Below are 16784 nucleotides of genomic sequence, written 5' to 3' on the forward strand. Positions count from 1 at the left end.
TCAATTATCTCCCCGTTTTAGTAGTTTATCTCTAACAATTTGACCTGACAGTTTTTCTGATGTGCGATTCTCAGTTCCGCTCGGGTTTTTAAGGTCTCTTGACAACAACGGAAGTAGGTAGTAAAGCAACTTTCCCACATATATGTCTGTTTTTGCTGATGCTAAGGTCATGCTAGCTAACGGAATTGCTCCACCTGCACTTGGAAACAACAGACAACCTTGTATGATGCACATAATCGTAATCATTCTTGCAATTTAAGCTTTAAATCCAATATAAACCAATTTAAATAACTAGCAAAATAATTTAAAAAATTGAAGTTTGCATTCTTAATTTTGTTTGCATCTTTGATGTCATTAACCTCTTCTGTAACTCTGTCTGAGTGTAGGTGAACCTTTAAATTTATTTTATATTATTTAGTTACAACATTGTCTATGCTCCATTTGGTCAAGAAAAATTTGTGTTTTTCTGTAAATTGTATGATAGGGTAATGCTTTGCCTCTGTTCTCTTCATATAGGACAGAGTCTGTCTGTAAATAGTACAGGCTGCAGGTCAGACAAATAAATGGGTCATAGCACCATGATAAATCTCATTATGTCTTGTAGGAAGTGTTGCGCCCACATGGGCAGCGTTCTGGCTTTGTCTTCCGGTCCAGGCCATCAGAACTGGCCTTTCTCCACGGACCCCACTCCTTCTCGCTGGAACGCTCATCCTGCACACTGGGACAGTCCACCACGCTGGGAGAGGAGAGATGGCCGCCTACCCAACCCTGGCAGCTTTCACTCCCTCCACAGGAGCTGCAAAGGTATGTCTGGCTAAAAAGCAAGAACTGTGGCGTGCAGACCGTGGTTAAAAATTGAGTATGTTTACATCCACCCCAAAGTTTACATGCAGTTTGTGCTATCAAAATAAAGTGTATTTTTACTACTGTAACTGTGTAAATTATATAATAATGTGTCTCTAGAGAAAAAGTTAGTTACACATAATCCCTTAATCTGAAAAATAACACTGTATTTTCATTGAGTATTTCTGAATTCAATCACAATCAGAAGTGAGGAATAATCAGATGATTACAGTGCATGTAACCGCACCAAATGTGATTTTTTTTTTTAAAGATATCTTTTTGGACATTTTTGCCTTCATTAGGTAGTGATAGCTTGGAGAGTGACAGGAAATAGGGGAGAGAGAGAGGGGATGACATGCAGCAAAGGGCCCGGGCCGCTGCGGTAAGGCCTATATGGTACATGCTCTACCCAGTGGGCTACAGGGGCGCCCCACCAAATGTGATATTAATGTTTTTGATCTGTCTGTTTTTCTCTTTATCTCCCCAGATGTGTTTCCTCAACAGATTGAGGGAGTCAAGATGATCCTCAATAAAACTCTGAGCAGCTTCTTCAAGGTGACTCTTCCACCCACATTAATTCACATTCAATCAATTTGTTGCATGTAAAGATAACAAGGGTGTAAATCTCTTACATCTGAAAATGTAATAATGTCTTATCTTTAACATGATGTATGTGTTTGCTTCCAGGTCAGTCATGCGCTCCACCTCAGTGCTGTCAGTCCTTCGTACTATCGATTCCACGTGGAGCATCTGCAGTCTGACGATTACAGCAAGGACAAGGTCAAACACGAGTCATCATATAATAAATAAGTTACCACTACTTTATCATTAATGCGCTTGGCTGTATAGAACATTGGAAAACAGATGAAGCTACTGCTTTTTTGAGTTGACAGGTTGCATCTTGATCCTTCCTCACATTTTAGGATGCCCCAGCATTGATTGGTGAGATGGACTCTTCAGGCAGTCTGAACGCTCACGCTCTACTGCATCTCACTGAGCGCGTACGAGCCAGAACAGTGTTCCAGGTGAGATCCTAATGTCTGTCTCTTTCCTTAAATCCATCTATCCCATCGCATGTTCAGACAATGTCACTGTACAAGTCACTTACTTTACACTAAATGAATGGTGTTTGCTGCTAATAACTTAATTTGTGTGAATTGTTGATTGTGTTTTAGACCCAGCAGTCCCAGTTTGTAACATGGCAGTTTGAAACTGAGTACAGAGGGAACGACTTCACCGCTGCTGTGACAGTAGCCAACCCAGACGTCCTCAGAGAGTCAGGTGAGAAATTAATGATAAGAGCCTCACCTGAGCATCACTCAGTTTTACAGTCATCAGTAGTTCCTGATGCATTAGTATATTGGCATGCTATCATTATCCACCAGTATTAATTAGTACTATTTCAATCATTTAAATAATCCTTTTTCATTTTTTTTTTTTAGATTGGGGAATTATCATTTTTGTGTTTGTTCTCTAGAGTTTTTCACTAAATACAACTCTCAGTTAGCAACAAAAATCATAATTGTGATAATTTGTGTTGCTCTAATTGATTATTTATCTGTGTGTGTTTCTCTTGGGAAGTTATCCTTGTGGCACACTTCCTGCAGAGTGTGTCTTCTGGGCTGGTGTTGGGAGGAGAACTGGTCTACCATCGGGGCAGAGCAGAGGAAGGAGGAATTCTTACTTTAGCTGGACAGTACTCAAGTGAGATATTGTGTTTAACTGTGAAACTGCTTCAAACATCTGATTTAACTGAGCTGTTATCTTTCCCGATCTGTTTTGCTTGATTTAGCAGCAGCGTTTTAACCTTTTTTCTGTCTATCCATGCAGGGCCAAACTGGGTGGCGACACTGAATGCTGGTAAAGGAGGTGCCCATGCTAGTTACTATCACAGAGCCAACAAACAGGTACAGCAAATATTACCATACTGTATAAACACACCATTTACTTTAGGTGCATATTGAAAATGTGCATGTGTGTGTGTTTGTGTTCACCAGATCCAAGTTGGGGTAGAGTTTGAAGCCAGCACCAGGACGCAGGAGACCACAACTTCATTTGGGTACCAGATGGAACTCCCAGAGGCCAACATGGTCTTTCGAGGTAAATGTCTCTCTGCAACTTTGAGTCAAATGTCATGCTCAATGAAAACTATTAAGAAAACATACAGTATATGAGACCTTTTGTGTGTGTGTATACAGGTATGATAAACAGTCGATGCATAATAGGAGGCGTGTTGGAGAAGCGTCTGAACCCGCTCCCTGCCACCCTGATCATGGGTGCCTTTGTAAATCACAGAGGTGACAAGCTGCAAGTGGGTCTAGGCGTCAACGTGGGATAATCTTCCACTAACCCCTGTTGGAGCTCGCTGTCAGGACATCCATCCAGAGACCTGTTTCAGAGGCGTCATGATGACCTGATCTTCCAAGGTTTATCAACCTCACTAAAACGCTTCCTACGAACCACCTGAGTATCGTGGATTGTTTCGGGGTGGAAGCCCAAAATGTTTCCTTAAATCGATGCGTCTCATCTTGCAACCTACCTCTCAAAACTGAGGTGATGTTTTCTGATTGGGTGACAGTAGGATTAAACAGGAAAAATGGATGAACATTTTGAGGGGCTCAACAGCTGTGACTGGAGATGCGTAATCTCAACAGATATCTGCATATGAATGCAGAATCATTAGGCAAGGGACAAGATTTTGGTATCGGAAGCGTTCTGGTTTCCATTTCTAGTCCAAGTAGTATTGACCAATCACATTTGAGTGGGCTTTGGTTGAATGCAGGTAAACGGTCGACGTGGTGACCAAAAGAGGCGGCACGCATTGGCCAAAATGCAATCTCGGAACCCATCAGCTAACATCTGACGGCAATTTTAAATGCATCTGTATTTGTATGCTTCTATCTGTTTATAATAATGTAATCTGTTTCTCACATCTCAAGTTGCTGATCGGACTGTAAACAATGACCCGTATTATCCGTTATCCAGATATTCGCTGGCTACACTGGAAGCCCAACACATTAGCCGTTGCCCACAGAGGCTAAATTGTCGTCAGACGATAGCCGATGAGTTCCGAGATTGGGAGATGTGTCACTGTCCCCCTGAAACCAGACTGCACATCACCAGAAAGGATAAGAGGCATACTGTACTGAAAATGTATACAAGTTTTATATTGTAGGTAGTTGTAAAGAAACTAAATGTATATAGAGTATATTGAAAGATATTAGTGTTTATCATGTTTTAGCCCATTAACTATAATTCTTGTATACCTGACCTTTCTGCCAACCATTTTTTAAAGGACACCATTGTTTGTAAAACTAATACATGATACATGATCTTCCGGGCAGCCATTAGTTTACATTCATGCATTCTCAATGTCCATATTGGCCTACTGTTTTTCTTGTGGGATTTATTTAGCACAGCTCACCAATGCATCTGTCTCCTAAATCGTGAATGCGGGGGCTTCTGATTGCTTGAATGCACGAACATGGATGAGGTTCGAAAAGATTGCTGTCCTCAGCATTACCTCATGATAACAGAGAAAAAACATTGGTTAAATTGTCACTTATCTCAGGCCAGTCTCTGTGAACAACTAATGCCTAGAGGGTCAATCTCTCAAAAAAGTGGTCGGCAGAAATGTAAAATGGGTGAAATCATGCTAAAGCACCAGTGTGATTCTTAAAACTGTATGTATGAGTAAGTGATTGTGTGTTTGACTGTGTGCACATCATTTTTTTTTTTTGCCAGTGTGTAAAAGTGTGTGAGACTCCACACACGAACAGCCTGTTGACTCCAAGAGAAAAGATGCTGCTCCATATATACTAACCTCCAGCTAAGGGATATGAGAGTGGCTATGCACTGACACTACTGAGCCAGGACTGTACTGTATGTATATAGATGGAAACACTGGCCTGTATGCAACCTGCACTACTCATGCTGCTTCTGGGTATTTCCAATCCTGTTTAACATGAGAAGGTTTGCATATGTATTACTTATACATTATGTAATGTAAGCATGGAGAGAAGTGGAAGGGAATGACTGTCTTTTTGGACTTAATTTATTAAAAATGTTATTTCTATCGTAGTTACTGTTTTATTTATTTTTTTCTTCCCCATAAATATTTGTCATAATACATTGCAGTTCTGTAGCTATAACACTGTGCATTCATTGTGTTTTAAAGCTCCACTAAATCTTTTTAATATTAACTATGGATCAAAAGACTACATGTAAGATGAAAGTGGTCACCTGTAGTGACAAACCATCATAAAATTACCACCTCGCTCTGAATTTAACCTCATCACCAAGGTGCTTTTAGCCTCCTTTACTGCCCCCATTGTTTTGGTGCTATGTACATAGTTTAGCATCTAGCAAGCTAAACAGCCAGATATTCTTCTCAGGAATTGTTAGTGACCAAAACAAAGCTAAAAGGAAAGTGAATGTTGGACATTTATCGGGTGGCCAGAAACACCAGAGACTCCAAAATAGTGTTAATGTTGCTCCACGTCTGCTGGATGTTTGAATAGTTGCTAATAGCATCATCATCGTCTGTTTTGTGTTCAGTTCACCTTGCGTCATTTGCACAAATTGGACCATTGGAGCGTTGTGATGTGGTTTTTGGTGCAAACAGCCAACGTACCGTACAGACGTTAGTTGTAAGCTAGCTAGCAATGGACCCACAGTCTGTGTGTTTGTGTTCAGGTCAACCTCTGACTGAACTCAGAACTCACCTGAAACTGATGTTCTTTCTGTTATTTTCCTCTTTAAGATACCGTGGTGAAAAACAACCAACAGAGACTCATTGGTGGCTTAAATGTTTAATACAAAGTCCTAAAAACTGAAATTACTGATATACTGCATAAATAATAATATACAAATATATTCCAATATGAGGTCTGTAAACATTTCACTTGTTGATGCTGATAACACATTACACTGTACATTATCTGGCACTTCTCTCTGTCATTTGTCTTTGAAAAAAGAAGAGAAGAATCCTTTCCCTCCTTCTCCCTTTACTCTCAAAGACTTGCTTCTTTGGAGTCCTACTGTGTTGTCTCTGTCTCGCTGTTTTTCCCTCTGTCTCTCCTCCTCCCTTTGCTGCACCTGTTGATTGATCACCAACCGCATGTCCTCCTGCAACAAGATGGAAAAACAATATTCTGCTTGTACACTGAACTATTTTGTGTCGTCAAAAGACGTAATTTTGAATATCCCTGCACACAGACTCACCTGCCAGGCATCCAGCTCTTGAGACAGGGCCACCTTGTGTTTGATGGTGTTGAGAAGCTGCTGAGTTAGTGTATCTTTCTCCTGACGCACTGTGGCCAGTTCACTCTCTAAGGAGCTGGACATTGATGTGATGATTAGCAAAATATATATCGCTGTGGGTTCAAATGAAATGAGAGGAATTCAAATCAAATCAACAAATATATTGTTGTATGGCGTTACCTGTAGCTTGGCTTTCCAGGACTGCTTCTAAATGGCTTGACTTCCTCCCTCAAAGACTCCAGCTCTTCTTGTTGAGATTGCAGCTGCAAAGTGTGAAATTGAAAGGCATTTTTAATTTAAAAACATTTTAAGTACTGGACACAAGAAGTCTCCTACTTCACTGAAATGTCAGTGTATGTGATGTGAAGTTCCACATTTCAGCATCACACTGGTGTAAGTTGCGTATTGGACCACGATTGGCTCCAAACTAGTTGTGGTGTCAAAATAATCTTGTACGTCCATGTTTTAAACTCAGATCCCACATTGTAGAAAGTGAGATTTCCATGTCTTGTTTGTTTATAAAGTAGGTGTAGGTGCTGTATAAATACTGTGAAAGTATCAAAACGCTCAGTCCACAGAGAAATGCGCACAGCCCAAGACAAATAAGGACTTTTTTGAACTGTGAATCATGCAAAGCTACTCTAGTGGTGTTCCAGAATAAAAATATAGCGCTGAAATTAGCATAATATGGGACCTTTAAGGTGAGCACTGAGCACATTTCCCCCTTCAGCAGATGAATATGAAAACAGCCTTCTAGTATCAAAATCCGCACACACATGATTTTACACAGTGAAGCTCAAATGTCCAAATGAAGTAACAGTTAGCAAAACACATTTTTGAGTGGAAGGAGACTAAAACTGTAGCAGGATGCAAGTGGTCTGATTTCATTAATCAAAAGTTAAATATATCACTGTTAGGCTGCACTCTGTTCTTCCCCTTTTAAAGTTCAGCCTACCTTTGAAATTAATTGAAACAACTAACAGTGCTGATTTGCTTCTATACTAAATGAATCAGCAAACACATTTATTTCTATTGCTATTCATAGTGGCAAGGATTTTCACTGAAATGGAAACCAGCAACAACTGTCCAGCAGTATGTCCTCTACTCAGCTCAATCACCAAGTTTAAATGTGTTTGTGAAAAACAGGTGCATGCGTGGTTGTATTACAGTTCGACAGACCTCCTCCCTGAGCGCTTGTATCTCTTCATCTCTTGCTTGCAGGACTGTGGAGTGAGCTAGAAGAGCCTCTTTAGCCTAGTCAGCAGGAGAGACATACACCACGACACAACAGATAGAAAGGTCAGTAAGGTCAAAACACTTACTTACTAGGTGTTTGTGCTTTTGATGCAAAGTTGGCTACAAAGAGGTAGGGGATATTGGAGATGGTTTCAGTCTCAAACTATCAAGAGAAGTATGTCAGTACAGGGTCAGAATTAGTAAATACAAACAGATGTTAAACGTGCAGTTGCTCAGCGGGCGCGCATGTGTGTGTGTGTGTGTACCTGCGATTGCTGAATTTCACTAAGCAGCGACAAAGGTTGTGTGTGGCTACTGTCCAGAATGCTCTCTTCCCCCAGGTTCAGAGCTTTCTGCTGTAGAGAGTGATTCACGGTTCGCAACTCAAACACCACTCCCTGCTCCTGCTCCATCTACATGCACACACACACGCACAGTAAGAGGCAGGCACAAGCACACACACACACACACAGATCAAGAGCTTGAAACTAGTCGTGTTAGTGACTTCTGTTAGTGATGAGTAATATCTCCTGCAGCACATGATTCTCCCTCAGGCTTCATCTTTCAACGCTAACAGTTCATCTTAAACACCAGCCAGCCTCTGATCTTCACCTCGGCTTCTTTCTCTCTAAGTTTCGTTTGGAGCTCTGACAGTCTGTCTCTCAGTCTCTCCCTCTCCATGCGGACTCTGTCGCTCTGCTCCTGTGAAGCTTTCAGTTGTGCCTCCATGTGCGACAGCCGCTCCAGCAAAACTCTGTTCTGCACGGGAAGAAGAGAAAGGTGGATAAACACAAAATACTGAATAAATGGTGCAATGAAAGAGCGGTAACTGAAATTATTACTTATATTATGAAATGAACACTCTTGGTTGGATTATGCTTCTGCTGAACATTTAAATACGTCATTCATTTCAGGTAGAGTGGAATTCATTTATATTTATTGATGCTTTTATTTTTCACTATGTTTGTACCTTATATGATTACATTTGACAAATAAACTTGATTGATTGATGGATACTTATGTCCACTAGTCTGTTAAATCTTAATGGGCTTACTTAATATTCTGCTAATATTTCCATATACTTGAGACTTAGACTCGAGTCAGAGGCAGGCTTAGCACATCTTGATATACATATATAGACATATAACCCTAACCCTAAGCCTAATAATTAAATACATATATATATGTATATATATTTAATTATTATTATAAAAGCCTAATAATTAAATATATATATATATATATATTTAATTATTAGGCTTAAATCTTTGAAAGGACTTGGTTTCATCTATATAAAAAAACAGCTGGGAATTTAAAATGTTCAAATGCCATGTAATTTAATGGTCAGCATACAGAGATCTAAAAGACGTGCAAGTGACTTGATCAAGGACTTGAGACTTGCTTTGACAGGACTTGAGACTTGATTTGGACTTGCCCCATAAGACTTAAAACCAGCTCTCCTTACTTTCACGTTGAATTGTAATTTCATAGTATTTGACGGCCATGTTGGAAATGTAATGCTTTTTGCGTGTGACCTACTATCCTGCAGCGTTCATGATGGCATAATATGTCTGTGATTGTCACACTAAAACTGCACCAGTTGAATTACTTGTGCAAAACATTAAGAAGTGACTGTTAATTATATACCTCTGCTTGTATGTTCTCTAATTGTGTGAAGTTGATATTTCGGCTGAAAGATGATTCTTCCATCTCTTCTCTGAGGGAACGAAGCTCAATTCTCAAGGAGTGCTCCAGTGTCACAGCCTAGATGGGAGAGAAGAGGTCGAGAAATATATCTATTGTTAAATGAATGACAAAGGTGGGACTCCCAAAACCTGCTGGTCTGCATTTTTTCCTGTCTGTGTGACTGTGACACCACACACACGCAGACAAATTCCCACACACAAACACACACATATACGCCTAGACTCTGTTTATTCTAACAGCATAGTGCAATGTTTTCTTTGGTGGGTTAGCAGCCCATTAAGGCAGGGTTCAGGATGCCTATTCGCTGGTGGTATAAACTAACCTCTGCCAGTTGCTCCACCAAACGTTGGTTATGATTGGCTAACTGAGTCAGCTGTTCACCCTCATCCCTTCGCCGGTCGCGCCCCTGGCTGTGATGTCGCTCCATCTCAGCCCTCAAGGCAGCTATATCTGCAGTCAGCTCTGCCTCCCTCTGTCCAGATGTCAGTTCATTCATCTCCAGCTTCCTCTGAAGAACATGCTTCTCCTGCTGTAAAGCCTGAGACATTAAATACAACATTAAGTGGCTTTGAGGCAACATGAAAATATCAGATACTGAAATACATGGATTTTTTTATGTCTGTACTCTGTAAAACAAACATGTCAGTTTCGAGGCAGAAAGCGGTGTTTGGAGAGAACAAGATTAGATTCAGTGACACTAGTCCCTGAAAACCAGAATAGGCCTTTTTCACAGCAGACATTTTGACTAGTCATAGTAGGAAAATCACAGGTGTTACTAATACCATTAACCTTGACCCTGATGCTGAAGCAGCTAAATGGAATTCAGCCAATCATTTTATTATCTGCACCTGTGCTTTTCCTACTGGAACATGTCAAAATGTCTCCCATAAAAAAGGCCTATCCTGTTCATTTTTATTCTATGTCAGGCACAGATTTATACCTGCAGTGTAATGAATAAATCTAAGTAACTTACAGAAAACCAGCAGTGTTCAAAACAACAATAAAACTACTACCACTGCTGCTACCACATTTTGCTATTATATAATAAAAATAACATCTAAATACATTTAACTTCTTACTACACTCTGTCTAATTGTTTTGTGTCTATGTGATATGCAGAGACAAAAGTGGGAGACTTTGCAAACATTTTACATCAGTAGTAAATCAGTTCAATCCTTTCATGGTCTTGTTGTAATGTTGTAATTTAAATGGGTTTTTATATCCTATGTTTTTGTTATCAGCTTTGGATGGAAAACCTATCTAAGGTGGAATAAACTGAACCTTGAACGTTGTTCAAGTCTTTCCACCTTCATAATGATTGCCCTGCAGGCTAGAATAACTCAAATGTAATTTGCTTGTTCATGGTAAAGAGGTTTTTAGTGCTGTTTTTTTAACACATCATTATATTTTTAAGTGGTGTTTGAAAGTTTGCAAAAACACTGTTTACAGCAGCTTCGTCCTTACCTCCAGCTCCCTCTCCCTCTGCTCCAGAGAGGCTGCCAGCTCCTCACTCTTCTCCAGTAAAGCCTGTCCCAGCTCTGCAGCTAGTATCAGATCTGTCTCTATCCCTCCTCCGCTGTCACTGCTGCCAGGAGAGGATGAGGACGAGGGGAGAGCAAAGGAGAGTGAGACTGAGGAGGATGAGGAGAGAGGGAAGAAGGAGTCTTCCAGGCTCGGGGACGGAAGACTGTTTTTCCTGCGGGTGAACATTGTTGACAGTTGCAGGCTTGTAGGCGTCAGCTAGAAAGCATAATCCCAGGTCCTTGGACTTTTAATCCACACTCACACAGCTGGCAAGCCGACAGCTATGAACTTTTGTAAAATCTGGAATCCTTTTCTATTTCTTGACGGTCTGGTGTGGAGTGATTTGATGAGTTTATTTCCAAATTTTGTGATCCAGAGTAAGTCTCTGCCAAATGTGTTCTTCACTGTGGTGCCAAAATCTTCTCTTCTTCACAGATAACTCTGTGGGCAAGAAAATACCTTCAATAACACAGAAAACCACTATACTGTGAAATTCAGGACATGTTTTCTTGTAATATAATCTCACATGGCCTTTAAGGAGGCCTTTGTGCTTTTGTTACTTTGACCGAAATACCAGCTCAACTATCTTTGTTCCCCTCCCTAAATTCCAAAGGCATTGTGCTCCACTATTTCCCACAAATACAACAAAGTATTGAATGTTCCTAGTCTCTGAAGTAATCAAAACACCATCACCACCACGCTTGTCTTATAAAATGTTGTGTGCTTTCTTTCCAGTCCCTGCAGGATGTCTATATAAATTCCTTCGATATAAACTAAATTCTGATTTTGATATAGTTGACCTCCTCAGTCTCAGTCTCCTCAGTCTCCCGTGACAATTCTGTCTTTAAGTCTGACGTCACCATCTGCTGTCTCACCTGTTACTGTTGCCTCTCACAACTCTCTCAATAATCTAAAAGCAAAGTAATGAACTCATTCCTACTTTAACATCATCTGTTTCCATTACGACAACTAACAGAACCTGTGTTCACCCATGTACGTCCTGACTTCGAAGGAACAAAAATTATGTCTGTCTTACCTGAAAGCTCCCAGCCAACTCATACCAAACAGGTATACTCTTCCTGTTTGGTGAGTGTGCAAGTGTATGTGTGTGTGTTTGGGAGTGTTTGCACAAGAGAGGCTCAGCTGGTTTCCTTGGCAGTGGAAACATACAGTATGTAAATACAGCCAGTGGCTCCACCTCCTGAGTTAAAAAGGTAAAGAGAGCAAACAGAAGGAGGAATACACTGAGAGGGAGAGTGAGGATGTCGGGAACAGTGGTGTTTTTGCTGTAAGATAGCAGCTGCTCTGACATCTAGTGGCTGAACAAGGTAGGGAAAACACTCATTAACTCTGAGGAATGTGTTGTTAAAAAAGTCCAACACAATGCTGTTTGAGCGGGGGTGACACAGGGTGAGAGATGGAAAGTGGGGAAGGTCAGGACACAGTCAGGGGTCTGTCTAATCTGGCCCTCCTCCTCCTCCTCCTCCTCCTCCTCCTCATCCCCCATCCTGTTTACCTGCTTGAAGGGTTTGAAAGGAGCTCTGTGTGTGCTCATGTATGAGGTAGGGGGAGGTAGGGAGAGTAGAAAAAGGGACGGCCATCACTGCACCTCCTTCTCAGAGAGGAGAAAAGGGAACAAAAAACCCACAAGACTTTCTCCGAGCGTAAAACAAGGCCATTGGATCATTTGGTGTGTTCACATACAGACATGCCTTGCAAACTCTGGCTTGCTCTTTCAGTGTGGCTTTTGCTGCCAACTTCTGAAGCTGGAAGGCAGATGCCTAAACTCGCTGACAAGAAACTCTGCGCTGATGCTGAATGCAGCCGTAAGTAGCACAACCACCAACTTCTTTTTGCTGCTGAACTTTGTTGAGAAAATGTTTAACAACTGTAGGGAGAATTGAAATGATCATACACATGCTGAACTTTTTGATTTAGCATGAAAGTAAGACAAATATTATAAACTTACATCAGTCTCCTTCTGTACTCCTGCACAGATCCTATCTTGATAGCTCGTGCACTGCAGGACTACTACCCTGGAGACTGCAGGTTCATCCCCATCAGACAGGGGCAGCTCATCTATGTCTATGCAATGCTGAAGGACAGAGGGAACCTCTTCTGGGCCGGCAGTGTAAGTAAAATAATAACTATTGCTTTAAGCTCTTCAAAAGACCTTTGAAACTGACTTGATGCATCTTTGTTGGAGGTCATGAAGACATGTTGTGTCCATGTGCAGCACTCATATTCTCCTCTCGAAAGTGATGTTGTCAATAACTTTTGTCTACATCGTCTGTTTGCAGGTGCAAGACTCCTATTACGGACAGCAGGAGGCTCGCATTGGCCACTTCCCCAGCAGCGTCGTGGAGGAGACGCACCCTCTCATGCCAGCCAGCACCGAAGTCAAGACTACTGTAGGTAAACACACACACACACACATCCACACATATGTATGCATTATGTGATGCTTGTTCCTAATTCTACCTCTCTTCTTATTTCCAGAAATGGGACTTCTACTGTTACTGATAAAGAGAACAACCTTCCTGTCAACTACATTACAAGATAACTTTTTTTGGTATCATATGATCTTACACACATTGTTGACAATATGTAAGTTTGCAACAAGTGATTCTAGATTATAATCAGATTTCATAATTAACTGTTGTTGCTTAACTTGTAGTGTCTGTTTTATTCTTTGTAGTACTCCATCATACTGTTTATATCTGTTTTGCAGGTATGATTCACACAGTTATTCTTGGTGATTGTGTGTCACAAAAGAAATATGTATATGTTCGAAAAGCAATGTTAGCTCATCTTTTCATTTCTGGTGCATAGAAAACGTCATCTATATAATAATTTAACTAAAAAGTTGAAACAATGTTGAAAATAGCATGTTTTCTGACATTCCTTTAGAAATCCAACAAATTGACATGCTGAACTAAAAAACGAGAAAAAACTACTGTTTTTATGTTAATCCTTTAAGTATGACACTGAATTCAGGCACCTGGACCTATTTTTGACAGAGTGATTGTTATGATTATTATGTAAGTCTAGACCTGACAAAATCAAATAAAAACCTCTACGCACAATATGTTATTGACGATTGTTGTTTCAAGTCAGTTAAGGAAGCAGTTTGATTCAGCAGCTTCTCCCCAGATGCAGAGAATGTTGTTATGTGAAGTTCTTTAGAAGACAGAAACACTACAGACATGAAAAGAACAGACAGCGGGTCTATGATTTTGAGTTTAGACATTTATTCTATTTGTTTTCTGTGTTAATATGCCAAAGGGTTGTTGCCAATATGAAGGAATGATAGAGCTGTAATTTTCTCTCTCTCTCTCTCTCCCTCTCACACACACACACACACACACACACACACACACACACACTTTCCTTAGCAGCTCAGAGGCCATGCTCCCCAGCGGAAAAGGAGCCCAGTGATGAAAGTTTGTCTCCAACCATCAGTTCCTCTCACGTCCACTACTTTCCCTCCTGCTCATTCAACCTCTTTCTTCCTCTCAACGAGTACACACCTGGTCCCAAGTCCTTTGGTGGCTTTTTTTTCAGTGAACAAACTAGAAATGACTGTATATGCCTCCAGAGAACTCCCTCCTCCTCCTCCTCCTCCTCCTCCTCACACATACAGAAACCAAGACTATTCTCAAAGAATAAACTAAGCACAGCTGGCATCTTACTCATACCCACCCAGACAGTACTGTGTACTGTAGATACAATTAAGTTGAACAAATTTAGTCAGTTATCATTTTCTGTGGATAATTTTGAGATTAGTCTTTACATTTCCACTCCCTTAAATGTACATTTATGCATTTCCCTGTAAAACTTAATCAGTGCTGCAAGCTAGTTTGGGTTGAATTAACAAATGCTTACAATTTTGTCATTAAACCAGTACAGATATTATATAACATTTAGATGCCTGATGCAGGAAAGGAAAAACATGATCAGATGTCCTTAATGTGTCATTTACACACACAGTGGTGTGAATATTTTTTTTGGCACAGAGGTATAGGTTAAAGAGTGATTCTGTAGGCTTGTGATAGGGACGCTGTCAAATAACATATTAGCCTTTGGTTTTAAAGCACCATTGTCTTGCAGAGACATCAGACTAACAGTGAGTTAGAAATGAGATACTAGTTTATTCGAAGGCACTCGCACGTATAGACATCTAGACTTGTATGTCCCGCCTGCTGGAGATGTGTACTGAACTGCCAACAACACTTTAACAGGTTAAATATATAAAACAGGCAGCACTTGGGGTTAGTGGTGAAACAGCGTAGGGAGCGTCTGACTCTGCTCTACATTTTCTGTTTCGGTGTTCCATCCTCACAGGAAACAGGAATAGTGCGCTCTAAGCCGGGAGATGACCGAGGCGCAGTGATTGTGAGCACACCATCAAACGTCAGACTGGAGGTGACGTCAGCACCTGACACGCCAGCAGGGAGCCGGTACTTCCTCAGAAACTCTCTTGACACAAAGCCGTGGTCGTCCTGGAAACAGGGTTAGTGCGTCAGTAGAGTGTCCCCAAAATCAATTTTGTTTGACTATTTCTGCAGATCTCTTTAGTCCCTCTAACCTGTCTGTCTTCGTGCCTGGCGTGTATTGTGATGAACTCGTCACTGACACTGACAGACAGCTCGTCAGGTGAGAAATGCTTCACATCCAGACAAATGACGTAGCGGTCCTTTTCAATGCGCATCTATACAGACAACACAGCTGTTAGGGACAGGGCTGACACATTTTGTTGCAGGCTGCAGGCTGCAGGCTGCAGGCTGGAGTCAGCTGGGCACAAAAACACACAATAGCTCGTTATTGTCAACTCAGTGCATACTTTTAAATTATACAGGGACTGGCTTCAGTGGAAGGGGATATTCTTCAGCGACAAGTTTGACTGAAATATATATGTAAATATATATTAAAAATCTCACATATTAAAGATTCTGTAATCATTCTAATGGCCTGTCACATCATTCTACACACTACAGGACCTTAGTTATTAATACTGATTTTATAAGTAGTGTTAGAAGAGATATTGGTAATTATTTTTCAACTTGTGTGTATTTCACATGCAACGATTTGATTATTTTAAAGACACAGGTGAATTTTACTTTACCTCACTGTGTCCATTGTCAGCCCAGTTGAACCAGCGCATGAACAAAGGACGCATCCAGGGGAAGGACCAGGGCATGGGCCAGATTAGTGGCCAATCAGTGAGAGGTTCTGCCAAGGCGAGGTCAGATAGCCGATGAGGGAAGGCCCGACGGTACCAGGGATACTGGATGGGGATATCCATGATGAGATTCCAGAGGAGGTGTAAAACCGATGGGTAAGAGGGAGGTTTGACTTGGACTGAGATGGGTGCTGCTGTGCTCTCCTGCATCGCATTTATAGGCCTTTCCCTCCCATCCCACCCGGGCTCTGTCTCTGTTCATGTCCTCTGCATCCCCCTCCCCTCCCTAACCTCTCATGCACACTTGCATAGTGACTCTGCCAACAGGCTGATCTTTCTGGAACAATGATGTCAACTGTTTATCCCTCCATCGCCCTCATTGTTTCATCTGTCTGACTGTGACTGGTTGTCTCTCTCTCCCTCCCTCCCTCTCTCTCTACAACTCTGTGTCTCTGTCTCACCCTTCTCCCAGTCATGAGGTGACACTGGCTCGGAGTACTGCTGATGCCCCCATACTCATTCCCCAGGAAATGCCCCCGTCTGGATCTCTGTGTGTGTCTGCGTGTGATTGTGCGTGTGTTTGTTCGAGGAATAGCTGCCAGAGCATTAGCCTGCTGTGCTCTGAGTGCCAGAAGCTTTAGGTTTGTGTGTGGAATGGATATGAGCTTGAATGGGAACTGATGAGTTTGTATGGGACAGCATTAGGTGACACTCTAAGCGTGTATCATTTTGCTATGAGCTCAGATGTAAAATATGAAGTCCCTTCCAACTGTGCAACAGTTGTGCCAACCAAATTTCTTTCAGTCTCTGATTCATCCTCCCAATGTAGGAGAACTGCATGTATTATTGTATTGTTTGTGTTATCTATCTATAAGCACTGAGCTTGCAATACATACATATATATACATACATACATACATATACATTGTTATTGTATATATTTTTTTAACTTTTATTTTCACTTAAATATTGTGTAAATGTGTATATTTTTTATTTCTTATTTTTGTGCATACTCTCCTTTCTAAATGTA

General features: G+C 41.1%; 4 protein-coding genes across 6 annotated transcripts; 2 read left to right on the forward strand and 2 right to left on the reverse strand.

The window, feature by feature from the left end:
* The first annotated feature begins 605 nt into the window (after positions 1–605).
* Positions 606–3181, forward strand: LOC139295504 (mitochondrial import receptor subunit TOM40B). The gene is made up of 9 exons (XM_070917698.1): positions 606–804; positions 1331–1398; positions 1531–1623; positions 1767–1868; positions 2019–2124; positions 2425–2547; positions 2674–2750; positions 2841–2943; positions 3042–3181. Exons 1-9 carry the CDS (start codon positions 621–623, stop codon positions 3179–3181), a joined length of 996 nt encoding a protein of 331 aa, XP_070773799.1. The 5' UTR covers positions 606–620.
* A 2469-nt stretch (positions 3182–5650) lies between these two features.
* On the reverse strand, positions 5651–11656 carry bicdl2 (BICD family like cargo adaptor 2). 3 transcript variants are annotated; one of them, XM_070917455.1, is made up of 10 exons: positions 11609–11656; positions 10513–11013; positions 9371–9586; positions 8989–9105; positions 7954–8100; positions 7608–7754; positions 7285–7359; positions 6286–6368; positions 6067–6181; positions 5651–5970 (listed from the first exon to the last, which is right to left on the reverse strand). In XM_070917455.1, the coding sequence occupies exons 2-10, from the start codon at positions 10756–10758 to the stop codon at positions 5800–5802; spliced, it is 1317 nt and encodes a 438-aa protein (XP_070773556.1). In that variant the 5' UTR covers positions 10759–11013; positions 11609–11656; the 3' UTR covers positions 5651–5799. The 3 variants fall into 3 exon arrangements, with proteins under 3 accessions (XP_070773556.1, XP_070773558.1, XP_070773559.1); XM_070917457.1 differs by lacking the exon at positions 7608–7754; XM_070917458.1 differs by lacking the exons at positions 7285–7359; positions 7608–7754.
* A 469-nt stretch (positions 11657–12125) lies between these two features.
* Positions 12126–13104, forward strand: mia (MIA SH3 domain containing). Its single transcript, XM_070918052.1, is given in 5 exon segments — positions 12126–12243; positions 12246–12398; positions 12570–12703; positions 12873–12983; positions 13072–13104. Coding segments are annotated over 5 exon segments (540 nt in total). The 3' UTR covers positions 13096–13104.
* A 1778-nt stretch (positions 13105–14882) lies between these two features.
* On the reverse strand, positions 14883–15889 carry LOC139295671 (alpha-crystallin B chain-like). The gene is made up of 3 exons (XM_070917903.1): positions 15698–15889; positions 15161–15283; positions 14883–15074 (listed from the first exon to the last, which is right to left on the reverse strand). Exons 1-3 carry the CDS (start codon positions 15875–15877, stop codon positions 14883–14885), a joined length of 495 nt encoding a protein of 164 aa, XP_070774004.1. The 5' UTR covers positions 15878–15889.
* Positions 15890–16784: the final 895 nt, after the last annotated feature.

The sequence above is a fragment of the Enoplosus armatus genome, chromosome 13 (genome assembly GCF_043641665.1).
Source record: "Enoplosus armatus isolate fEnoArm2 chromosome 13, fEnoArm2.hap1, whole genome shotgun sequence".
In the NCBI taxonomy this organism is placed as follows: Eukaryota; Metazoa; Chordata; class Actinopteri; order Centrarchiformes; family Enoplosidae; genus Enoplosus; species Enoplosus armatus.